The 27,925-nt window shown below is 31.7% G+C and overlaps 1 protein-coding gene across 3 annotated transcripts; it reads left to right on the top strand.

Annotated features, from left to right (window-relative positions):
• The first annotated feature begins 238 nt into the window (after nt 1–238).
• Nucleotides 239–25,705, top strand: LOC105249558 (patched domain-containing protein 3). 3 transcript variants are annotated; one of them, XM_011255129.3, is made up of 10 exons: nt 239–596; nt 13,608–13,729; nt 15,377–15,650; nt 16,091–16,301; nt 16,434–16,619; nt 17,541–17,884; nt 19,604–19,804; nt 20,089–20,220; nt 20,788–21,101; nt 23,820–25,705. In XM_011255129.3, exons 3-10 carry the CDS (start codon nt 15,377–15,379, stop codon nt 25,308–25,310), a joined length of 3,153 nt encoding a protein of 1,050 aa, XP_011253431.1. In that variant the 5' UTR covers nt 239–596; nt 13,608–13,729; the 3' UTR covers nt 25,311–25,705. The 3 variants fall into 3 exon arrangements, with proteins under 3 accessions (XP_011253431.1, XP_011253440.1, XP_011253422.1); XM_011255138.3 differs by lacking the exon at nt 13,608–13,729 and adding an exon at nt 1,011–1,074; XM_011255120.3 differs by lacking the exon at nt 13,608–13,729 and having other exon boundaries at nt 240–596.
• Nucleotides 25,706–27,925: the final 2,220 nt, after the last annotated feature.

Genomic DNA, 27,925 nt, shown 5'->3' with positions numbered 1-27,925 from the left:
TATAAAGATCAATCTAAAAAGCATAAAGAAAAGTTCTCAGCAGTCCACAAAACTTTCATAATTTCTCCACGACTTTTGCGATGAATGAAAGATTCCTTCGAGATTTCTTTCGACTCAGATAAGAGAATGATAGCCTATCAAAGACTTTTCGCAAATTTGCGCCGTTTGCAACATTTGCAACGTTTCTCTCGTGGGTGCTGATTGATCTCTCGCGCGCGTACGCTTCGTGGTGAGTGGAGGAGCGGACCAGCGGAGCGAGTTGCGAGCGGGTCTCGAGCGGAATCTCGAGCGGCACGTCGAGCAGTTCGAATCCCGCTTCCCGCGACGACGTTCGATTTCATGCGCGCTCCTTCACGCTCGAATTTCGATCCCCGATCATGACACGCGGACGGACGAAGACGTGCAGGTGAAACGTGCCGCGCTTCCCGCCTGACTGTCCAGCAGAGAAGAAACGCGCGACAAAGTGCCACCGTGAAAAGGGAAGAGAAATCATCGATATATTGGCCTAGAGCTTGCCGAGGGATTTAATTGGTGGTGATAAAGTTTTGTGCAGAGATTTTGTGGAAGGTTTAAAGCGCGTTTCCTGCTCAATCAAGGTAATTTATTGTTACTGTTCACGATTAATTGATTTATTAATAATCGCGAATAGGGATAGATCTTGATGATTTTTATATTTTCATGATTTACTAATTTCTTGTGTGTTGGAATTCTTTATTCATTAAAATATTTTAGTTTTATTAGAGAGAAACATCGTAAGAGATATTTTTTGTAAAAATAGTTTTATATTTTTACACGTTTATGTATTTTTTATTTTTTTGGCAATGTCATCATTAAATAAATAAAAAGAATCGAAAGAGGAAGAGCTTGAGCAAAAACTAATTGATCCAAATATTTATACAATTAAATCTCTATTGAATATCGATTCAATTACATTACACGTTCCTCTTTTTAATTTAATACTTTTATATTAACTCGTTGAAATTTAGAATAAATATATACTCTTTTTGAAGAGAGAAAGCACAGAATGTAAATAAGTGTAGAAAGTGAAGACAAGGAAAACGGATTTATTATAAGGTAATTAAAAAAACCTGAATTAATTTCACAATTCGTATTGTTCCTTGTTTTAAAATAATAACGCTTAAAAAAAACTATAACTATTAAATCTGTCCTAACATTTAATATATATTATTCTTTGTTAGTTTGAATTCGCTCGTTATTTAGCGTAATTTACTTTAACAGTTCTGACTCTTTTATTATTATTTATTTTGCTTTGCGTCTTTCCGTTACTTATTACCAATGACTGTTAATTTGATCTTATTTTTATTTTATTTTCATGTTTTTTATTGTATTTCGTGATTTGACATTGAAAAGGATCCAAATTGGATCGAAACGCAATGTTTGTCACTTAATTCAAATAAACGTTTTATTAGGTTTATTATATTAATATAACCGTTTTTATTTTCGCATCTTTTGCGCTGGTCCTTTAAGCCTTTTATGAAATTTTATTAATATATATTACACAAACAATATGTGATATACTTTATAAAAAAATTATTTAGATTTATTACGTATTGTAATTTAATTATAATACATATATTTGAATTATTAATATTGTAATTTAATTATAATACATATATTGAATTAATCATAATTAATCTTTTACTTTAAAATTTACTTTAAAATTTACAAAAAGCTAATTGAATTTTAAAGAAAAAAAATCTAGACAAAGGGAGAAAAAAGGAAAAAGCAAAACTATATCTATAGAACGCATTTATTTTATTAGATTGAAATTAATAGACGAGTGCATATTGCATTTTCTTATTAAAAGTATTTACGGAAGTGCATTTTTTCTATAAACAGGAAACACTTTAGTTATTGCAATTATGTTATGCCCACGCAGTTTGGTGCAAGCCTTAGTCATCATTTACGAACGTTTGTACCATAACGCCCTGTTGCGGACTCACTTTCGTGTTAACTCATTGCTTCACAACCACTTATTATCTTATTAAAGGCCATTGTACCGTTTCTCTAAATAATAAAGTAATGATGATTATGTACGGTGGGAGAATTTGTCGCTTTGAGGATTAAGGACAGATTTTTGTGAAAACGATAATATATACCAAACAGGATACGCGAAATTAAAATCTCAGACTCGAGGATATGTAAAATATAAAAAGGACTATACTGACAAAGTAAAATATTCTCACAAAAGTTAGATTATTGAGACAGACATTTAAATATCTGCTACAAATTTTTAAATTTACTCTTGTTATTTGATAAAAATATTTTATTGCTATTCTTAAACAATATAATATTTCAGTAAAATTTGCAAAGTTGTAAAATCTCTCTCTCTCTTTCTTTCTCGCGATATGTCTTTTCATTCACAATTTTATCACATTATAATGTTTTTGAGTTTAATACGTAATTATGGTTCTTATCACTGATATCAATTGTCAACACGTAATAAGCAAACATATTTATTCGAACATAAAATCCAAAGAATAGAAACAATGTTTGTTATTTGAATATTTAATAATATTTGCGTTACAAGTTGACTCTTTTATTCCGATCATAGTACACGTTTTATGATAGAGCAAAGATATGGATTAGTAGCAAAATGTATCATACAACAACAACAGGTCAATCAACTGCGCTGTTGATATGTTCCTTGAACGTCCCCGTCCCCGTAACAAATTGTTGACCTCGGAGGGTCGGTGGGGAATTGCATATTACTGACGCATCGGTAAATCTGTAGCGAGGGGACGCTGCTGATATTCGCAAGAGCCTCCATCGATCAATTTCGTCGCATCGAGAAAATCACGGGAGAGAATGTTCGAGATGCTGCGAGGTATTCGTGGCTTTTTATTTAATTCGGTCAAAAGTTATCTTTGAATTATCCTTGAGATAGGGTCAAGCTTTTGGTTAAAAATAAGAATTTTATCGACAAATTATCGTAAAGACAATTTTTGCGTGTTGATTTTCGGTTGCAAAGTATCTCAAAATGATTGAAAATAAATTCTCTTATATGAAAAAGAAATCTAATCTAATGAATTTACCTAAGAATTTAGTCTAATAAATTTTATTATATGAAAAAGGAATCTAATTTAATCTTCGATTTTTCAAACTATTAATTTATTTTGCTTAGAGATATAAAAAATATATATGAAAATAAAAGAAATATTAATAAGAAATGTAGACCCTTATCGTAGATTCCAATCTCTAAGAAAATATTAGAATATTATCTGTAAAACGGTACAATAATAAATCAAGATGTCAGTCAACAATTTCAACGTCCTACTACATCGTAGTGATACGCTAGAGACGCAGTTGTGCGTGCATCTTTCAATATATTACCAGTTTGCTCCGAGAATTCGTTACGCTATGATTTACTCACTTTACTGCACTTACACACTCCCTTTCGCAATATCATTCAAACCAAGATAACTTATTATTGAGTATTGCGGCATATATACATATCAATCATGGCGATAATTCCTATACTTGGACGATTTACGCGTGATTTTATGCGCATATAAAGCGCGATCTCTTCTATCTCTTCGAGGGAGAAGAGGAGGAGGATTGGGGGGGGGGGGAAGAAGCTGAATTGACCGGATAATATTTGTGTGAAGAGAGACGGGTCGAATGGACCGCGAAACACTTATGCAATCTATTTAAATTAGAGAAAAGTAACTGTACACGCGCAGAAAGAGAGAGGTCCCCCCGTCCGGTTGTCCGTTCCTTCGGGCCCATCGCGCTCGCCGACGTCGCCGGCCGCGCCGATTCTCCGCAATCGATAAATTAAACACTCGGATATCTCTTCCGGTTTGAAAGCACGCGAGCGGGCCGCACGACGGTAGCCGGTCGTTTCATCAGACGGAATCGAGGGAACGATCCAAGAGACCGTTTCGTCGTCGTCTCTTTCGATCCGCGACGAATAAAAATGCCTCCCGTTGCTCTATATTTGATAATAAATGATTCAAATCGATGAGTCAAGTCGTAAACGCTAGGTGTGATTTCATACCTCATTCTCTTCTGCGAAGCTTTTATAATCCATTGAATTTTTTCTACCAAAATGCTAGTGTTTTTCTGTCAACTCTTATGCCCTATATAATAATTTATTAATTAAGTATAGTAAACAGAAAGTAAATAATAACTTATTAATTGTATGGTATTTTTGTGGTATATATACTTTATTTATAGTAATGCTCTGTTTAATGGTCTCCATTTTTAATATGTAAATACATGTGAATTATAGAATAAAAAATTTATTTATTTGTTTACATATCTTAAAGTTGGGTATATAATTTTAAATATTTAAATTAATTCTATAATCCGGATATTCAATCTAGACTTATAATTCATATTTACGCTTGGTTTTGCAAATGTATTTATTTCTACAGAATATTTACTTCCCCAGGAAATTATCAAGCTTTTATTTATATTTAAATTTGCAAATATTTAATTCTTTAAAAATCATTTCCGCAGAATTTTAATTAACGACGATGTTTACTTCAAAACACGCGTCTTTAATAAAACATTTATTTTAAAATATGACTTAGAATCTATTTAATTTTACACAATTGATTATACGCTGCTAATAAATTTACATTACAATTTCGCAATCGTATTCCCACTTATACTTTGAAAAATCAGACGCAATTGGTAGTAGACAAACGTAGCATCCGAAGAATTGATAAATTTTCGATAAACAATTGCAAGTGTAGAAAATGCGTGGAGTTTTTCAAACAATATTATTATTTTTTTAATTTATCTACTGCTAACAATCCCTTTAAATATATAAAAATTTTAATTTCCACAAAATTATTTAATAACATTTATTACAAATTAAGATAGATTTGCTATATATATTTCCCCTAAAAAATAAACAAAAAAAAATTTAATAAAAAAATATATACATGTTTTTTTAAGATATTTGTGCTTAGACTAATTTAGAGTTTTTACTATAAATATATAATTGTATAATTTCCCATTTTATAAATATAAGCAAGGAAAATATTTCTCAACTTCCCCAATAAAAAAAGCGTAGATCAACATCATAGTTGATTACACGCTGCTAATAGATTTACGTCGCAATAATAAAGTTCATTTCTGCTGTAGAGAGCAATGGGAAACTTACGCTCGTAAATAAAACAAAGAAAAATAAACTTTTTTCGAGATTTAAGTGGCTTTTAAAGAATTTTCATCAATTAAAAATATATTTTGTAATCTTGAGACGGTAGAAAAGTATTATAATCCGAATTTACGCTCGTTAAATATTATTTTCATAATTAAATCAGCAATACTGATAAAAATAATGAAAACGGTCGACGAAATAAGCAGAGATTTGTATTGTGTTGGGCTCTTTATTAAGTTCGCTTATAAATATCGTCATCGATTAAACTTACATATTCGCGAAATAAAATGTAAACTTCAAATTCTCTTGAGACATAGTCAACATTAAAGTGTGAGGCACAGCGCTCTTTCCTCTCTTTTCGTTCTTAACATCTGTATATTTTCGCTTAATTTGAAATCGCGCGTATTTGGCATGTACGTCATTTTGCACTTTTTGCCAAATAATGTTTGCCAAAATAATGTCAAAGAGATACGAAGCTGCGCAACGATATTCGCGCATATCCGTGCAACGCGCTTATAAATATGCACGACACACGCGAGCTATAAAAGCTCGATTTACGTACGTCATTTTAAGGAACGTAACCCAACCTTGTCCCGATTCCCTTTCCGTAGCGATTGCTCGCAACGAGACAGACGAGCTACGCGGTTTTGCAATAGTTCACGGCTTTGAAAAAAAAAAAGAAAAAAATAAGAACCGATACGTATAACATTACTCAACTATTAACTCTTTAGCTGTCAGGACTCAGGACTGCAAACCGAGAGAGAGGGAGAGAGAGAGAGAGAGAGAGAGAGAAAGAAAGGAAGAGTCCAAACGAGCACGGATATTACGTGGATATCCGAAGATGGTGTTACGTTAACTTTGTACTAGTTCCGAAGTGCAAGAAAGGTGTATATTTTTTGACATCTAGGTTTAGAAAAAAGTTTAATTATGATTATTTTAAATTTCGCGATTGTATTTTTATAAGGTGCAGAATATATGCATCTTATAACTATTCACGTAGTCATAAATATTCTGCATTTTATAAAAATACAATCGCGAAACTTAAAATAATCGTATTTTTCCTCAAATGAAAATAACACACACCTTTTTCATCTATTTTGTGTAGTTAAATTTCATTTAAAAACTTTCACAAAAATATGAAACAACATAAATAGATTTCTCTTAAAAATACTTAAGAAAAACATCATAGTGAAAGAATTATAGCTTTGGGTGTATTTTTTATGATTTCTTGCTTCAAAGAAACCTGCCTATCTGTATTAAACTGCTACCTGTAAGAAGATACGTAGGCATGCTGAGAAAGAATCCAGATTAGACTCTAAAAGATAATGATAAGAAAGAAAAAAAGATTTCTTAGAAAAAACAAATTTTATGATGCGAAATGTATATTGCCTTGGAAAAATGTCTTTTGTCTACAAGAAGAATCGCTTCAAGCTTCATTAAAGATTGAATTATAAAATCATGCTATTCCTTTTACGAATTTTCGCATAAATACATAAAAATGATCTCCAAACGAGGCTTCAATATTTTTATTGAGCATCATCAAAATGAATATATCACTTTAATATTCAATATTCTACATTTTCGCTAAGGAAGCATCGACTCCAACTCTCATCAGAAACTGAGTCATTGAAATTAAGATCGCAAAAACATACCCTACGTATGTATATAACCTTGATCAACGGCATTTCATACGAACTTAACATTTGCAGAAGTTCTTTGTCTCATTTAAAATTAAAATCAACCCACCCTGAGAGGCATTTGTCATAAATTGCCGACTCATATACGAGATAGTACACAGAAAAAAAGTAAGTGTCAAATCAAAACTTATATACTTAAACTAACGCATTCATTCATTGTTTCGTACATATGCAACAATTTATAATCTTCTTAGAAGAATTTAATAATTTTAAATTTCAACAATATTATAGTCTTATTTTAATATAGTAATTGTCACTTCAGGAATATATAAATATTTAATTCTACTTTAAGAAAATTATAATCTTTAATTTAAAAATGTTATTTTCTATCTAACATTGTTTTTTTTCATTTAAGAAAATTAAATCTTAAATTATAAAAATATATTTTTCTTGACTGAACTATATAAAATGATTTTATTCAAGTAAGCAATTATTCAAGCAACTATATTTTTCTTTAATTAAATTTAATTTTTCTATAATTAATATAATCTCAATTTCATTATAAAAAATTAAAAATAAATTTAATTTTTCTTTAATTAATATAATCATCTCATTTCAAGATTTCCATGTTAAAACTAAATATATACTTGCAAAACAAGAATGTTTTTTTTTTCTATGAACACATCAGAAAAAAATTGCATTATTGTCGCTTTGCTATTGCGGTACAGCCACCGGCTTGCCTTCGAAAGCACATTGATCGCGTAAACTGGTTAACGCACTGGTTAACGTTTTTTCTTACTCTGAGAAGTGTATCTCTCTCGTATATGTTGCCTTCGTAATTTTATTAACCGAAGTTACATCTCGGTCAAACGCCACAGCTGCAGGCTGTGTAATTTTTCCTCGCATACGGATCAGCGTATGTCACTCTCACTTTCGTTTTGCGTAAGATGTAGCCGGAATATCGATCGAGATGAAGTCGTTTCCTGCGAAGAAATATTGGAGAGTTTGCTCCGACCACTGGAAAGGAAAAAACTACATAATCTTTTCATAAAATATATATCAAACGCCGTGAGCGATCAAAAGTTTATGATTTGGAAACATTCAAGATTCATAACGTCCTTCTTGCACGTGCAACTAACGTTCTCAAAGCGTATATATCAAGAAGAATTTCTTGAAGACGTAAAGTTTTAACACGTTGGCTGCAACCATAAGATTCAACAAGGCGTTCCTCGATAGAAACAAACAAATAAACGATAAACAAACAAGTGTAACGAAACTAAACTTTTATTATTCTTTGAACATAAAAAGGTGCGTAAATAAATATTTTTTAGCAAAAAATTAGTGGGGTCACGGGTGATGCTCATAGTCTCCTTCTATTGAATAGAGTGCAACTATTATGCAACACGGGTCATGCTCATAGCACCTAAGTGAACTATTTTTGAGCATCATTGATGATGCTCATGGCAGTCAACGTATTAAGGATATTTTGTACCTATTTTCAAAATATTGAGAATTTAATGAAAATTGTACAGAATGTCCTTACATAAGTTTAGAATCTTCAGTACAATTTTTTAATCGATTCACTAAAGCGGTCACAAATTATAAGGATTTTAATTTGTACCGAATTAACATGTATTCTTATGGGAAATCACGTCGATTCAAATGACAAAAACACATGGAAATAATATTTAGAATTTGTTTAAAATTTGCAAAAGTTTAGATACAGAGGAAATATTTGGTCAAATAATATTATACAAGTACTAACTGGTTAAAAAGATATTAAATATAATTTAATGAAGTTAGTCATGTATCTGTCATAAGGCGAAATTCTCTGTCAAAAGTTAATCATTTCGCAAAATTCGGAATATTTCAGTAAAACGCAATCAATATTAAAAATACGCTGCACTAAGTTAAGATTAAATTATAATATTCCACACAATTTCTTACTCAAAATACACCAAAAGTGGATATATTCGTCAATATTGATTTTCAGCTACTTTTTGCTGGGATTGTACATACAAAACATCCTTAATAAACCTTTTTACATAAAAAGTTTTTAAAGTTCCAAAGACTCGATGGTCCACACGATTTTCGAAAAATTCGAATGTTGAAAATCTAATATCTATTAATATTGAATAAACTTTGATTCGATTTCTATGGAATTATCGAACCGCGGAGAGCAGTAAAAATTGTTTACGAAACAATCTATGGTAACAATGAAATCCATCGTTGCACAAAGGAAATAAAATCCTTTATTGCGCTTTCTCTGTTCGTGGGGTTCGCAAGAGAGTTTTCGCGAGGGTTAAGGACGTTTGGAGAGGGTCGCATATATCGAAGTTGCGGCGAGCAAGAAGAACGAAAGTGCCGCGCTTGTAAATAACGAAATGGAAAATTCTCTCCTTAGTCACGGCATACTTTCACATCGACACGCTGCACTTGCTTATCGTTAAGGTAGAGGAATCGCGCGCGATTGTACGTCCGCTTGGGCACGTGCGCGCGCGCATTTACGCACCTGCGTGTGCCACGCGCATACGTGAAAGGTATTTAACGAAAGGACAAGGGAGACCAAGATTGCTAATCGCAATCCTGATTGCGACAAACGAGAATGCTGTTGACTTATAATTGCGACGCTTAATAAGTATATATGTGAATGTGATTGTTGAAATAATGAATTCCAATATCAAAGAGGTAAAGAAAATAGAAATAATGGTGATATTTACAAATATTTAATAGAAACATATTTAATAAAAAATATGTATATTTAATAGAGAGAGAAAAAAGAGAAAGCAAAAAGTTGTGAAAAGTTTGATGTAGACTTAATATACATTAAATTAAAAAATATGTTTCTTTTTAAATTTATATAAATTAATATATATAATATATATATTATATATTAATTTATATAAATTAAATGTATATATATATATTAATTTATATAAATTAAATGTATAATGAGTATACGTGTATATGTGTGCACATGTATATGTGTGTGTGTGTGTGTGTGTAAAAAAAAATAGAGAGGAAGTTCAAAGCAAATTCCTAATACATTCATGTCAACATTTGCGCGAGACTAGACTTAACGATAACTGACGAATATTTTATGCTACTGTATATATATATATATATATATATATATATATATATATATATATATTGCGAGTAAAATAATATATTGAAATTAAGTGCAAAAATTGCGACACAATAATCAATGACGTGTATTGAATATGTACAAGTCTCGTACATGCAGTACGTTGTTAATTGCATCGCGTTTGCGCAAACTCTAAGGTATTGCTTTCAAATATGAATGTTATGACTGGTTATTTCTCGCTGATAAATATAATGAAATATATAAATGCCAAAGTAAAATAATTGCATTAAATAGTAATAAATAATGATATGGTAATAAAATTAATTTATGAATCACCTCTGTGCACGTGTGTTCATGCAAGTTTTGTGACATTTTAATCGATATTTCATTTCTTTCTTCCTATACCATATTTTTCACATTCCATTAATAATAATAATATTTGAAAAAAAGGAAAAATGCACATATCTTTATTTTATTAAATATTATATATTTTATTATTCAAGATAAAGAAATGATAAAATTTAATAGAAGAATAAATAACAATGAGTAAATAGAAATATATAATAAATTGTATCTAAAATTAAAAAGTCGCTCAATTGAAACTGCTTTCAACCATTTGAACATACTCTACTAACTCTCCTGGTCTCTAGGAAGTAATCACTCTTACGCTTGAATATACTTTCCCTCTGCCGCGGGTTTTTATCTGTATAATTTCGTTCCCATTGAATTCATCGACTAATATTATAGTAAGGGAAGCACGAGAAAAGCGATTTTTTTATTTATCGCCCGAAGATGATCAATCAAAAATGAGAATAAATAATACTGTTATCGTTTTCAATTCAAAGACTGGTATAAAATAATATACGTGATTTACATTTTCGCATCATTCTTATTCGTGTTCATACTTTGACAATTTTCTCCCGATGCACGTGGCGTTTAACGTCATCGCGGGAAGTTATAAACGTCAATGTCTGCTCGGTTTGTTTCTCGGCAGAAGCTCTTACGTGCGAATTTCGCGAACCGCGAGGACGTTTGCTCGGTGAAATTGAACAATTAAAATTCTGCGAGCGAGTCGTTAAGACGTGTGTCTTGCATTTTCAACTGCCGTTTGGAACTTCAGTATCATTAACCATCATCATTTTTAACGAGTCAGAGTTTATTACGAGACTTCTACCGTATAGAGAGAGAAGTACCGTTCTATACAAAAGATATATTACACATAAATTTTAACTCTATTCATGACATTATGATATTACGATCTTCAAAAATTTCTTTTCACAGATGCTCGATGCCTTGATAATAGACCACGCAGATTTCTGATATCTAGATACTATCTTTATTCTAGTCTACACTCTCTTTTGGCACGATAGATCTTCGTACATTTTCGGTACTATATTATTTTATAAATCCCTAGCAATCACAAGTATTTCTTAGATGAATTATGGAACTTATCTTCTTATTTGAAATTTCAAATATGCGAAGAAAGTGCGATTTTAACTTTCTATTTGGATTATTCAGACCGCCTTCTTGTTCCTTTTTTCATTCACAGATTTTAAGATCTGATACTTGAAGTCCGCATATTTTCAACTCTACACAGAAAAAAAGACATTCTTGTTTTGAAAATATATTTAGTTTTAACATGGAAATCTTGAAATGAGATTATATTGCGTTAATTAAAGAAAAATATAATTGCTTGAATAATTGCTTACTTGAATGAAGCCATTTTATATAGTTCAATCGAGAAAAATATATTCTTATGATTTAAGATTTAATTTTCTTGAATGGAAAAAAAAACAATGTTGGATAGGAAATAACATTTTTAAATCAAAGATTACAATTTTCTTAAAGTAGAATTAAATAATTATATATTCTTGAGGTGACAATTACAATATTAAAATAATATTCACGATAATATTGTTGAAATTTAAAATTATTAAATTCTTCTAAGAAGATTATAAATTGTTGCGTATACGAAACAATGAATGCGTTAGTTTAAGTATATAAGTGATTGGACGCTTATTTTTTTTCTGTGTACAATTTCTCAAGTAAAATAATTATTTAATGCATTTATTCTTGATAATATATTGATCACTGAAGCATGTGGTTTTTCTTGCTTTATAATTATTGGCACAGCATTAAGAAGATAGCGGGGAATGTCCTAGTGACCTAAGTAACGATAATAATCTGTCATAACAGCATGCACTTCGATCCTCCGCTCCATACTCCAGTGCTCTTTATAAGAACATAAGATAATGCCAATGCCACTGTAGATAAGACTTTCACATTATTTCAGGCCGATGCAATTATAATCAGTAAGGCTAATAAATAAAATCAAGATGACAATTACAAGAAAGTCATATAACGGCTTAATGATTCATTATTATTATTATTATTATTATTATTATTATTATTATTATTATTATTATTATTATTGTTGTTGTTATGTAAAGTCTGTTATCTTGTTATTGCTTTGATCAATCAAATTAATATGATGTGATATATATAATTTTGCGAAAAGAAAAAAAGAAAGAGAGAGATACTTTTAAATATTGTTATCAAATAATGATTCAAGTCCACTGACTAGGATTAAGGCCAAGATATATATATATGCATGTCACATATTATCATTTTTAATTTTTTTTTTCATTTTTACTTATCTAACAACTGGAACTATCCAGTGAAAACTACTCCATATGATTTTAACAACTGGAACTATCCAGTGAAAACTATTCCATATGATTTTATTATATGATCTCCACCCACTATTTTAAAGACATTAATTTATATAACGCAAATACATCTGATCATTGATTATCAAAGCTACTTATTTAGATCAGGCCGAAGTCTCCTAAAGTCCCGAAATAATAGCTTCGCTGAAAAAGATGCGTGCAAATAATGCATAAAGCTTTTCTTTGTCATCGATTTGGGAAAATCCTCGTCAAGCATTCCAAACACGACCATGGAAATCAAGACCCCGATAAGATTAGCAACGCTAGTGCAACCAGTGACTCTAAAACGGTGTGGCAAAAGCGTCGATTATTGTTATGCGATTGTTATTCAATCGTGTCTAAACGTACAGAAACGGCAAGTGTGCGGCGACTCGGGATTACCCAACAAGTAGCTTCGACCAAGTGACTTTCTCCAAGAGGCACCACACGCGTACCGAGGGGTACTGGCCTTTGAACTTCGTCGCGATACCGCGTCTCTTGGTAATGATAAGTACGCGATGTGCGCGGAAAATCCATAACCCCAGGATCGCGCAAACAATTTTAGAAAGTCGCTCGCCACCGAAGTCCCCTGCGTGAATCTATATTTGCATCTATATTTAATGCCGTTTCGTGTCACAAAACTCCGTACCGGTAACAAGCTTTACTGAGAGTTATGGAAGTTTTTATTTCGCCAGAAATACACATTATGCTTGTGTGGAAATTTATGGAGAAGTTTGCGATATTGATGGGCAACAGTTCGGCGAAATTACGGAACTTTGTTGCGCGAATTCAGAATTTTACAACCGCGGGCTTTAGACTTGAATAAAATGTAGGCGAAATTAAAAGAAAAATGTGTATTTTAATCAATACATATTTCACACATTCCGTCCGATAGATCTATTTATTCTTGTAAGACAGGAGATTTACGTCTTCTTTTAATTCAATTGATACAATGATTAAAATCAGCTATATAGTTGTCATATATCTCTGAACTGTCTATACGCAAAATGAATTAAAAAACTTTCTTGAAACACTTCAAGGTGAGAAGAGGAACGTGCGTGAAAATCTGACGAGGGATGATTCATCCTCCTTCTGTGTGTCATGTAATCCCTTATGGGGGTACCATCGTCCCATGAAATAAAGCTTTGTGTCAGAACAAAAGGTATAAAATTTCGATCGATGAGCCCTTTTTTGATAAAGAATTATTCAAGCGAATATTCCTTCGCTAATTGAAAGATAAATCTTTTCGATCAGATTTGCATGATAGTTCAATGATAATAAAAAACATGACGCAAAATATTGCTACTGTTTTATTGTTATATTATTTAGATTCGATTATTATATACGTATAATTTTACAAATAGATTGTACGACAATTATTCCAATCATTTCTTGTCATTGATGTGTATGTGATAATAATGCACAAAAACACACAGTTGAAATTTCATTGAATTATTAATGAGACATTGTATTATATGAATAATGAGTTTAAGTAAGTTTAATCGATTCTCGGTTATACCACGATATTACGTCACACTTGCACGTGTATGTGTAGTTTTGTAACCTAAAACTATTAAATTAAATTAAATTAAATTAAAAATTCTGTTTTAAATTAATTTAAAATTGTATGTCAATTTTATTTTTTTAAGATTTGAAAAAAAATTAAATTACTCATTTCTAATACATATATGTATACATGTATATGTGTGAAATTTGAACGATATTTTAATATATCGTTGAGATATATGTATAGAATTCATTTCTATAAAATGTATTTCTAAAAGTTGATAATACCTTTATAGTGATTTTAATATATTAAGCACGTATTCTGGATGTAGGTCGAGTCTGACGACACTTTTCTACATGATTTCAATGACAATGATCCTAAATGCTTCCCTCGAACACATTCTTTACGTTGTAGTCGTTTTTCAATAATTCAAATTGAAATTGATATTTTATCTTGAAACCAATCACGAAATACAATATGGACTTCTCGATATTTCAGACATAAATAATGCAAATTCTATAATCGTTGATATAAAGCTCTTTCGATCTTACATCTTTGACATACATACATTCTTAATTTTATAAATTTTTCATAATTCTGACCCATAATATCCAATTTTACGTCTATAACATCTTAATTATTGAGATTATCATAAGTTTCACTTCACTGCTTGCTCTTGTAAAATTTCAGTTCTATAAAGTTTTAACTTGATTCCTTACAAATGACGGATTTTTTCGCATATTCCACTTCAAGACATTAAATAAACGAGCCGTGTTGTATGTTATGTCGAGAACAGTCGACGACTTTATAACAATTTTACGTAACAACAAAGACGAATAGAGAGGAAAAGAGAGACAGAGGAGGGAAGAAAAGATTACGAGTAGCACATTTTTCACATTGTGGATTTAACGAACCGTACAAGAGATTCCATTCTATACATAGTAATTCGACCACTGCAACTTACTTTGCATTTACCGAGCATTACCGTGTAGACATACGCGTAAAACATTATTAAGTGCGAAAAATACTAATTACATAGCTCAAAACACTTCTTGCGTCTGTATAAAGTTTTCTACACAAACATTTATCCTTGACCAAGGAATTGTTTGCAGAAAATGACCAATGTTTCAATTTCTTCATTTTACACACACGTACTTTTAGTTTTCACTTTTAGTGACGAAAATCGAGATAGCTTTCAATTCCACAGTACATTAATAACATAGCTCTTTTATTAATTTCTTTGGCATACTATAAATGAAGTAATATATAATTAACAGGTGGATTCGTAACTTTCGCTTTCAGATGTGGCACTTGACGTGTGTCGATGACTTCTTGAACCGCGCGTTTTACAAACTTGGCCTCACTGTCGGTCGACATCCCGGCTACTTCGTAATCGTGCCAATACTGATGGCTTGCATATGCTTCACCGGCTATCAAAGGATAAACTACGAAATCGATCCGGAATATCTCTTCTCGCCCGTCAACGGCCCCAGTAAGACCGAACGAGCGATAGTCGAGCAATACTTCAAAGTCAATTACAGCCATCAATTCAACGTCGGTCGTATTACTCGACCAGGTGAGATTTTCATCGATCATTCTGCGTTATTCTGACGATTTCTTCTCTCACGAAAAATTTCATAAATCTAATAAATCCAGAATCCCTTAAATCGACAGCTGATACATAGGATATATAAAATAAAAAAGATTCCTTGTATAAAATGTTCCTGAAAAGATATAGTATGCGAGAAGTGAACAAATTAAATATCGCAATATTTTAATTGCAAAATTTCTTTAATATTCAAATTATTGGATTTATAATCTGAATTTCTCTTCTTAATTTCATAAAATAAAATTTAATTTAAGTTCATTTTCTTCAATTCCTATTATTAAATACTTTCATAATTAGATTTCCTCGCCATGTTTGTAGAAAAGTAATTCACAATTCAATTTTCTCTTGCTATATTTAAAAATGACGTTTCTTGGTTAGAGATTAATTAAGTTTATTGCTTGTTGCAGGCCGATTTGGTCATGTAATCGTGATTCCTAAGGATGGCGGGCATAACATGTTGAAGAGCTCGATTTGGAAGGAACTAATGGAACTCGATCGGATAATTAAAAATATCAAAGCAAAATATGAGGACGAGGAATTCACATACAATCAGATTTGCGCACGATGGCTCGAGGAGTGTTTCACCAACGATATTCTAAATCTACATCAAGTGATAGAGTAATTATACCGCAATAAATATACGAAAAGAATTGAAGAATCGCGTATTAAAAAAAATAATAGAGCTCTTTTGCTTGTTTAAAGCAATTTATTAATTGCGTCGAATTTTGACCGAGTTTTCGACTTTTCCAGCGAAGTGGAAAGGCGGAAGCTAAATCTGACATTTCCGATAACGATCAATCCGGCCACCTGGGACGCTCATTTGTTGCCGGTGTTCTTCGGTGGAAGTGTTCTCAATGACGATCTCACTGTAGAATCGGTGCCTTCGATACAGCTCGGCTACTTCATCAAAGTCGATAATCCACAGCAAAATGCGATGTGAGTCTACTCTTTGGCTTATCGAGTTTGCGAAAGCATTCGCTTAGCTTGTCGTGGAAAAAATTCATTTATACGAACGATTAAAGTTCCATAAAAAGAAAAATATATATTAATACTGCAGAACGATACTCATAGAATATTTCCGCATTCGTGCAGTAAAATCGGTAGTAATTTTTTATTCCATGGTTTTAATTTTTCGTAAGCTCTCAAGAAATGTGTGTCAAACTAAATTTTTTATTAGATATAATTGAGATGGCTATTAAAACTTAAAAATTCACATAATGGATGATCTTTAAATGGTCTCTAATTTCTGTACTTTATAAATTATTTATGCAAAGAAATATAATCTATATTAATGTAGAAAATTGCTTTAAATTTTGAATATAAGGATAATTATTATCTGTGAAAAAGTATAATGTCTCGTTAATATATCATATGATCGCCAATTGAATACGATCAATTGAATCATCTATTGCTATCAGTAATGCTCATGCAAATAATAGATGCCTGATTCACTCGTGACTATTCGTATTGATTACCTATTGTTGTCATTAGAATATTGCACATTAATAGATTTCTCGCCATATTCGTTTCGGATATATACCGAAAAAAATTTAATTTCTATCTTCATTCGGATGTATATAAAAAAAAAATTCAATTTCATTCTATCTTCATTCTAATTTTATTTTATCATTTTTATCAAAATATTACTATCCAATATTTCATCAGGATATAAAAGGACGAATGTACGAGCATGTTATATTTTACATTTTCTTGCATAAGTTTTTTTTATTGTACGTTTCTGTTTTGTGTAAATGATTCTCCATGAAAACTTTTTTTTATTAAAAATAATATTTTAAGTGCACGATTTTCTCTTCAGTATCCCAATTTAATACTACGTGATTTTGATTCCCAAATTAGCGGTGCCGCTTGGGAGGAAGCTTTCCTAGAAGTCGTCGGCAAGGCCGAGGACGGAGGCGCGTTTAAGCACATTAGCATCGCAAGATTCGCTTCGAGGACCCTCGAATTGGAACTAGAGGCCAACACCAAGACAGTCGTGCCGTATTTCAGCAGCACGTTCATCATAATGGCCCTATTCTCGATCGTGACATGCATGATGACCGATTGGGTACGTAGCAAGCCTTGGCTCGGTCTTCTGGGCAATCTCTCGGCCGCTATGGCGACGGTCGCTGCATTCGGATTATGCATGTATCTGGGGGTCGATTTTATCGGCCTGAATCTCGCCGCACCGTTTCTCATGATAGGTAAGTTACTGCTGAAACTGTCAGAATTTGAATGTCTGTGAATTTATTCTCCGATTATCCAATTATCCGATAACAATTAAAATAAAGGCATAAAATTTTGCAAACAGCAAAATAAATATACATTAGTTATTTGCGTTATTTTACGTACAAATTATATTATTAATTTTAGTAATACTAATTTTACAGTTATTTTTTAACAGCATATATTTAATTTAATTTTTAACAAGTATTTGAAGCTATTTAAAATGAAAAATATTAATAATACATTATTTGACAACAAAAGTTGCATATTGTTTCTATCAATATTAATTTCACGGATAATTTTGAAATTATCAAGTATTTTTTGCAATTTTAAAATTAATATTAATAATATATTATTTGACAGCAAAGGTTATACATTGTATCTAAATTAATTTCACTGATAATTTCAAAATCATCAGTAATTTATGCAGTTTTGAAATACTTTATTCGCTTCTTCCCGTCATCACACATGCACATAACTTTTTTTGCAATCTTTATTATATCGAAATAAAAGAAGGTTTGTCAATCAATGTTCAGATTGATACTTTGTGTAAATTGAGCAATACGAAAATAACGATAGAACTTTGCCGTTTTTGCAATACGATGCCGTAATTCCCTGTCACGTCTGTAGAAACGTACATTTTCGACGATAAATATGTTAGTTCGCTTCGTCAGGTGCGTATAAGCGAAATAAATATACTGTGATTTATGTGAAAAGCGGAAGTCTTCTTTTCCCTTTCGACGTCGCGCTCGCCTGCACTCAACGCCGAGTAAAATCGGTTCTTATCGATAATAACGGCTTCATTCACGATCCAATCGACCGGTCGCAATTCAAAATAACCATTATATTTACTCAGAAATTTTATTCAAAAATATATAATTGATTAGCAAATTAATAGATATCTTTTCAGTTATATTATTTAATTTAATTGTATTGAATAGAAGTAGATAATTTCTAAATTTTTCAGAAGACACATTCATTTATTTCTATCACAAAATTAAAAAATTTTAATAAAAATATAACTAAATGATTATATGTACAGTAGCCTGATAATATTATTATAATTTTAAATAAAAATTATAAAATAATATTATACATCTGAAGAAAAGCGTTTTTCTCTTTATGATGCATTCTTATTAGTCACGCATTATGTATTGTTTCGATAAGAAACCTAATACATATGCGACATGCACTCTTTCAGTTTTGACTTATTGCGAAGAAAACAAGTTTTCTTCTCATTTATACTTTGAAAAATCAGACGCAACTGGTATAGACAAACGTGACATCCGGAGAATTGGCGGTGATAAATTTTCAAGGAACAATTGCACGTTTAGAAACGCGTGGATTCTTTCAAACAACATTATTTTTTTTTAAATTTATTTACCGCTAACAATCCCTTCAAATTTATAAAAATTTTAATTTCCACAAAGTTATTTAATAAAATTTATTAAAAATTAAGGTAGATTTGCTATATATATTTCCCTTAAAAAATAAACAAAAGAAAAATTTAATAAAAAAAATAAATATATTTTTAAAGATAATTTGGACTAATTTAGAATTTTCTCTTTATATGACTCAAATATATAATTAAATGTATAATTTGCTATTTTATAAATATAAGCAAGGAATAATTGTTGAATTACAATAAAAAATGCGTAAAATACCAGATTTTTTACGTATGTATTTTTTCGTTACAGGAATAGGAATCGACGATACCTTTGTTATGCTAGCGGCCTGGAGAAGGACGAGCATTAGTAAACCGGTGCCAGAAAGGATGGCGGCAACATTGAGCGAAGCTGCCGTTTCCATCACGATTACATCTTTAACGGATATGATATCCTTTTTTATTGGCATTTTATCGCCTTTTCCTTCGGTTCAAATTTTCTGCATTTACTCAGGTACCAAGACCATTTCAAATAAATAGATTTTCATTTATTATTCTTCACATACGTAAAATATTTTACTTATATTTTGTTTTGATAATATTTCGATATTTTTTGTTTAAAAGTACATGAAAAAGATAAAAAAAATTGAAAAAATCTTGACATAAGAGTATGCAAAATAGTAAAAAACGATAATAAGAAAGTAGTTCTGAGATATTCTTTCTACAACAATTTTTGAAATATCCATACTAGAATGATATAATTCATATTTTTAATATCGAGCATGCATTAAATCACAGGTTTTGCGGTAGTCTTCACTTTCCTATTTCATCTAACGTTCTTCAGCGGATGCGTCGCGATTAGCGGTTATTGCGAACAAAAAAATTTACACAGTGTTTTCTGCTACAAAGTGCAACCTTTATCCAAATCGAGTAAGCATTATAATTATTTTATTTATAATAGCAAAATATAATTTATCTTTTTTTCTCTCTTTCTCTATCTCCATTTCTTTTCTCTTATATTCAAATTTTTTTACAAAACTGACACTTGTATCTTTTTCGCTGGAGCGAATAATTAACAATTTATTAATTTCGAATTTTAATTAATTTTAATCTCCATAAATTACTAGTATGTTCTCGTTATATCTATTATTATGTCAATCATCATTATTCAGTGACTGCCATTTGAAATATCGTTACGTCTGCATGACGTATTGAAGTTACGTCGTGCAAATGCACGCGTTACGTTTGAATACCGTTAATTCATTAGATCACACAATATTATGTAACGAGAAAAGAGAGCTTGCTTTCTCCTTGTTTCATTTTTTATATATTGTCATATTGATGATTGCGAAACCTCGAGAAAGATATGTGTGTGTTACGTCATTAATTTTATTAATAATTATAAGTAAAGGACTTATTAATAAAATATTTTGCAATAGCCTGAATGAAAAACATTGATGGCATTTAATGGTGCAACTTTTAAATACGACATTTCAGCTCATCGATCGTGGTTGTACAGAATGTTATGTTCCGGCGGAATTGATCCTGACGACCCTCAGAATCCAATCGACAATCCTGAACATGGATGCATGACTTGGTTTCGTGATTATTTAGCTGCCGCGTTAAACTGTCGCCCCGTGAAAGTGATTATCATCCTCATTTTCGGGTGCTACCTTCTTGGTGGCATTTACGGACTCACGACTCTTAAAGAGGGCCTCGATCGACGCAAGCTCTCCAAAGAAGATTCCTACTCGATCACTTTCTATGATCGCGAGGACTTTTATTTCCGGGAATTTCCTTATAGGATACAAGTAAGTTAAAAAAATTGCAAAAATCACAAAACAGTCGATAAGAATTTTTCATTTGCTTTGGCGATATATATTTTTCTAATCTCTTTTTCTGTTATATTTAATTATCAGAACTCGCAAATTTTATTTACTTTAATATCAAAAGAAAATATTATGAAAAATGCCGAGGAAAATAGTATATATATCGCTTTCATTTATTTTAAATATTATTATTTAAATATTATTACTTATTAATATTTTTTAATTTATTTATTAATATTTTAAATATTATTCATTTATTTTAAATATTATTTAAATATTATTACGTAAGCACATGTAAGAGATGAATCTTAATTTCTACTCTAACTCTTCTTGTCAATAGTCGAAAGTATTTTTTCAGCACCATTCTTTATTGACGCATGCAAGATCTATACATTTTTATGATCGCGATAGCTCGGTTATTCTTTAGTCAGAAAAAAAACCCATCCGCGTTGGTCAATATTTAGAGAATTCCGTTTCGTGCAAACTCGGGAAAATACATATTTCCTCACAATAAGTGGCGCAAAAAAAAAAGAAACATTAATATCGGAGGAACGTAGTGCGTTACGCCTGGAACCGCCATGCATAATCCGGTATACGCAATTATGTCACGTGTTCTCCTCGATACAACGCGATATCGTGCAAACAACTTTCTCCGGTCGGCTAACTTGGACTTCAAGAAAAGCAATGTCCGTTACATCACGTTCCTCCGACTCGATCGACCAACAAGAAAGACCAACTAAACAGAGATTCCGCGTTTCAATTGCTCGGCAAGCAATTCATATTCAATTTCATTCCGGAGATTTATATTTGCGAAAACATTTTTCTTTTATTTTTGACATAATAATTACAACATTTTTTTAAATAATAATACAGTTTCAAGAAATTATAAGATACTTTTTTATAAATTGTAATAATGAAATAATTTCGAAACTTTTTCACTCGTATTCGGAATAATATTAACTGTATCTTAGTCTTTAATCTACAATCTTCGTGAACATAAATTAAATATTGCCTAAAATCCTTCTAAATTGACAAATCTTCGATATACGAAGAAATTACGTGAAATTTGTAGTTAAATAAATTTCAGAAAAAATGCAACTTATAAATTAATTTGTGACAAAAAGATCTCCTACAACTTCCGTTTCAATTAGATAATTACGTATCTCATAATGCAGCGTGTCGAAGGCAATTTCAACGCTGCGTGTTTCTTTACGTGGCGTTAAAGTCTCGCTTCGATGAAATAAAATTATAAACTCGCCGAGAGATATGGTCGAATTATGAATTTCACTGGGACCCTTTTCCCCGTTGCGTTAGTCCCGATATATTGTAGTGAAAGTACGCTTCTCAAAGATGGTCCGGCACTATCGCGTTTCCTCGCAATATTAATAATGCCACGAGAATCGCGGCGCCGAGTCGGGTGACTTTGCGGAAACGTCATTCACCGAGAAACTACTGTCACGATGAATTCTTAACGACGTACGGCGTAATTAGGTTCACTCGTGAAATGAATTTATGTTGAAACGTGCGTCACTCATGCCGAAAACATAAAACAAATTACATAATCATGACAAAATATGAAGTTGCGGCTCTATAAGATCCGAAAGGCGTGACATTACATCTCGCGAGAGGCGCGCTTTCTCGAAATTACTTTCACGAAGATATTGCTGGAATTCCCGAAAAGATACTCGTATTCCAATATTACAATCTCTCTAGCCGCTGTAGCGATCATTATATTTGTGAATTTTATGAAAGGAAAGGAAAGAAAAAAGAAAGTAAAGCAAAACAAATGTCCAAATCGATTCTTGACAAAGTTTTCAAATTATTTCAATAGATTGAAATATGTGCGTATTATAGTAGATAATAAGCAATTACTCTATAATCTTCTACAAGAAACATTTAGTAAGACAATTAAATTGTCAAAATTTATAAACTGCTCAATAATAGAATTATAATATAATTATATATAAATATGTATATCATAAATTTATATAATTTTATTATATAATTATTTGTATATCATTATTAAATAGATGCAGTTTTCTATAACACACGATACACATAATATAATTATATAAACAGTAAACAAGATATAAAGTGAGTAATATGATAATTTCACATAATGCAATATAAATGCAGTTGTATAAATGTAATTATGTATTATATTTACAAAATTGTATTATATGATTACTATTATTAAACAATTAGAAACACATTACATATAATGCAACTCTTTCTTGATAAATAAATATTTTGCTATTTAATATTTTGCTAAATATCACCGTGAATAATTAATTAATTTAATTTAAAAATGCATGAAAAATTTAAATAAAATTAATAAAATTAGCAGCTAAAATGTTTGCCACAAACAAATTTGTTTCGAAAAATCAAAATATGTATATATGTGTAGTTACAGAAACATGACGCTTCTTTTATTAAAATATGTTTTGTCGTTTTCAAGATTTATAATTTGAATAATTTAAAAAAATGTCATAAATTTTTAGATTTTACGAAGGCTTTTCATTCTCGCTTGCATTCTTGCACTTGTTTACTTTTATTCCAATTTTCAATTAAAAAATAAAAAAAAACAATATTCCTGGCATATTTCATATATATATATATGAAATATGCCAGGGATATTGTTTTATATATATATATATATATATATATATATATATATATCGTATTCTTATCATCTTTTAGGTGGTGATATCCGGCGAATATGACTACAGCGATCCAATAATTCAGGAACAAATGGAGAATTTAACTAGAAACCTCGAGGCGAGCAAATACATCAGCGCGCCGATTTACACGGAGAGTTGGCTTCGAAGCTTCCTCGGTTACATATTACGCAACGATGATTATTTGAACGTGACTATCAAGGACAAACATAACTTTACTAAAACCCTCAAAGAGCTCTGGTTGTTCCCGTCCAGTTCCTTCTCCCTAGATGTCAAGTTTGACGAGACGGACGAAAACATTGTGGCCAGCCGATTTCTGATACAGGCGGTGAATGTGAGCGGCACGAATCAGGAGAAGGATATGGTGAAGGAGCTGCGTCACATTTGTGATATGTCGCCGTTAAACGCCAGCGTGTTTCATCCGTATTTCGTGTACTTTGATCAATACGAGCTGGTCCGGCCGACCACTATCCAGTGCATGACGTTCGGCGCCCTCATTATGATGCTCGTCAGTTTCATCTTCATCCCCAATGTTCTCTGTTGCCTATGGGTAGCCTTCTGCATCGTGTCCATCGAGCTCGGGGTGACTGGCTACATGGCGCTGTGGGATGTTAATCTCGATAGCATCTCCATGATCAATCTGATCATGTGCCTCGGTTTCAGCGTCGACTTCACCGCGCACATCTGCTACGCTTACATGAGCTCAAAGCAAAGGCGGCCAGAGGATCGGGTGAAGGAAAGCTTATACAGTCTAGGTCTGCCAATCGTTCAGGGCGCCGCGTCGACGATACTCGGTTTGATAGCGCTTCTGCTGGCTGGCACCTATCTTTTCCTCGTCTTCTTCAAGATGGTCTTCCTAGTGATCTTTATCGGCGCCTTGCACGGTATGTTCCTGCTGCCTGTGTTGCTATCCCTCTTCGGACCTGGCACCTGCAGCAGCGGACAGGAGAACGAGCCCGGAGAGGACGAGAACGCGAAGAACAGCACGCAGGAAAAAGAACTAGCAAGCAAGCTTCAGCAACCCTATGTGATTCCACATCCTCATCTAGTCTATTACACGAGCGCTGTCAAACCGCTCCAGGACAGTCCTGCGACCAGCATGGCGGCATTCGAGGAGAGGGATCCTGGCTTGGGTACCAGCGAGGATAGCAACTCGACCGAGAGTGGCTCCTCGCAGAGCAGAAGACGTCAATGCAAGCAGCAGGACCAGCAGCCGGATCAACAAAATCAGGTTCGCCACGACATGTGGAGAAGATCCATCGGCGTCCTGTATGGCCTGTCGCAGTTTCAATCCATGACCGAACCCGCGTATCCGACGCCGGACTATCCTGGAGCCCAGGTGCGAGAAACCGGCGAGGAAAACGGTTCACGAACGATGCCTTATCTAGGACCATACACCGCGTCGCCGTACATACATCGTCTTCCGAATCAGTTTTCGCGGGACTACAGACGCAGCAGATCCTATCACAATCTGCAGTCGACGCGACATGTAACGGATCCCCGATATCCGTAGTAGAGAGTTGAGATGAATAGCGCGAAAGAAAGATATTGTCAGCGTGATAAGCGAGACGAACAAATCATTCGATTGAATTTAGGCTTCTTCGCGAGCGGAATGATAGCGATAATTGATTAAGGCAAACTGTTTTTTGCAATTTTGCCGAAAAGATTGACCGACGTTACGAAACCATGACAATGCGAGAGAAAGAAGAACGAAGGAAGAATCTTTTTTGCAAGATTAGAATGCTCGAATTACGATTTATATTACTTTCAAGGGGCTGAATTTCGAGAGTCAAAATTTAACTCTCAAACAGCGACACAATCGCACAAATAGTAGCACCCGAGTACATTCGGATCTACAATAAAATATATTTTTTATCTCGAATAAAATTTTTGTTGTTAAAGTTTGATTTTATTGCAAATTTTATTATACCTAAATATTTATATATACCTAAATATTTTTCTTCCTAAATTATCCATGACAAAAATACACATAAAAAATAAATAAATAATAAACGTAAATGAAAGTGTAAGTAAAAATAAATAAATAATAATAATTGATAGAATTTTTTAAATTGTAAAGAAAAAAAAAGAACAAAATGAGAAAATATTTTTTAAAATGTAAGAACATTATTCCTTTTTTCTCTAATATAATTTATACAAAAAGTTTTATAAAAAAAAAATTAATTTTATATATTACATCTGTTCGAAAAAACCTAAGTACTGAATAAGAATTAATGTGATCTTGGAGAGATATTTTTATATAATAATGCTTACTATGAAGTGTGAATAAATGATGAAGCGTTAAAATTATGTGTCAATATATTCGTAAGTATTTTGGGTATATCAATACTTAAGAACATAACTTGCGAAACGAGCTATCACAAAGTGCCCTAAGAAAGATGTGAATAAGTAATAGACATATGTGAATGTTGCATTTAGTTGAAATTAAATATAATTAAAAAAAACATCGTTTTTATCGATCCTCAAATTTTTAGAAATTCATCGATGTTCAGATATCTATAATTATTTAATAAATTGTGTTCTGTTCATCTAATATTTTTGACGTAAGTAAAAAATGAGGATTACAATCGCATTCAATTTTAAATGTACGGTAAAAAATATACAAGTTTAAGAGCTATACAAATTTTAAATCCTATCTACGAATCTCTGATATCTTTAGATTCGTAAATCATTTAATCACAAAATTTTAATTCGCTGGATTCTACATCAATAATTTGCCTCCACCCTTTTTCCTCTCCGCTCTATCATTCCACAATTTTGGCATATTGCGCTCTTCGCAGCCAAAGGGTTAATCTCGTAATATTTACATTGTGCAATGTTCTTTGCGTAAGAACAATGCACATATTCAAGAGGATAATGCCGGGATGGCAACGCCTCATTTGGGTTTATGTTAGTCTGTAAGGATAGCTCAAATCGAATGCGATAATATCTAAACGTGTGTGTGTATATATATATATATGTATATATGTGTATATACATATATGTATACATAAACATGTATGCTCAATATATCAATCAAAACCAAACTGCCCCGCAATGTATGAGTTACAAAGATTTAATTAACATATCAATTGTTCATATCAAACAATACGTGGCCTTAAACTAATCCACAAACGTAACAGTTTATTGTACGATAAATCGAATTAATTCAATTTCATAAGTAATTTGTACAGTAGCTAAAAAAGAAATATTATACGTAAAGTGATAATGTTTTTTCTAAAGTTTTCTAAGTTTTCTTAAAGTTTCTTTTAGAAAGGAAGAAGAAACTTGAAAGTTGATTTGTTTCGTTTCCTCTTTTATATGTATATTTGATAAAAAAAGTTACATTAAAATAAATATTTAATTTCAAAGTTTCCAAAGTTTCAAAGTTTTAATTTTTAATTTGCGCTCGAATGGTTTTCTAATTAGAATGTATTATAGCCAAAATAATCTACAAAAGAAGTGCTAAACAAAGGTAGAATTAATCAAGAATGCAAGCCAAGAACAAACGTTACGCTTCGTGATTCGCATAATACTCGTATATATCCATATAAATGTGAATAAATAATTTAATGGGGCTCGTAAGAATTTATTGTATTTCCGTTTCTCTTAATAATTTCTTTTAATAAATTTGCATAATCGACGATAAAATGCAAATTATCATGTCTTTGCGAAACCATTAGAAATTTTGTATATACAATACAAATCTAAAAATCTAAAAATAAATCTAAAAATAAATCTAAAAATATTTCACAATACAAATCTAAAAATATAATTATCGTGACAAAATCAAAAATAATTTAAAAATTTTTCGGATGAAAACTTTCTCTTCCTATTATTTCTCTAAACTTTTAAAAATGTCTATACATTTTGCACGTCAAAACTTCGCACTTTAAAATAATTTTCAGAATATTTCTAAAATAATTTTATCTTTATCTAGAAATTTATATATAATTGCGATGTGTAAAAAAGACTGGCAGTAGATGCATATCTTATCGTACCATAAATTGTAACGTTTGCGAAAACCTGAAGGATTCGAGAGAACTCCTTTTTACGAGAAATAAGGCCTCATTTGTCGAACGAGGTTCTCACTTATCATATCACAAAAGTAGTTTAAAAATATGACAA

This window comes from Camponotus floridanus, unplaced genomic scaffold (assembly GCF_003227725.1).
Source record: "Camponotus floridanus strain SB8 unplaced genomic scaffold, Cflo_v7.5 scaffold38, whole genome shotgun sequence".
In the NCBI taxonomy this organism is placed as follows: domain Eukaryota; kingdom Metazoa; phylum Arthropoda; class Insecta; order Hymenoptera; family Formicidae; genus Camponotus; species Camponotus floridanus.
This window is presented reverse-complemented; position numbering and strand designations above follow the sequence as displayed.

Excerpts from the sequence above, each read along its gene's own strand:
- LOC105249558 (XM_011255129.3), top strand. The coding sequence starts at position 15,377 with ATGTGGCACTTGACGTGTGTCGATGACTTCTTGAACCGCGCGTTTTAC. Across the intron at positions 16,620-17,540 it reads AATCCACAGCAAAATGCGAT|CGGTGCCGCTTGGGAGGAAG; the intron begins GTGAGTCTACTC and ends TTCCCAAATTAG. Across the intron at positions 19,805-20,088 it reads AATTTTCTGCATTTACTCAG|GTTTTGCGGTAGTCTTCACT; the intron begins GTACCAAGACCA and ends ATTAAATCACAG.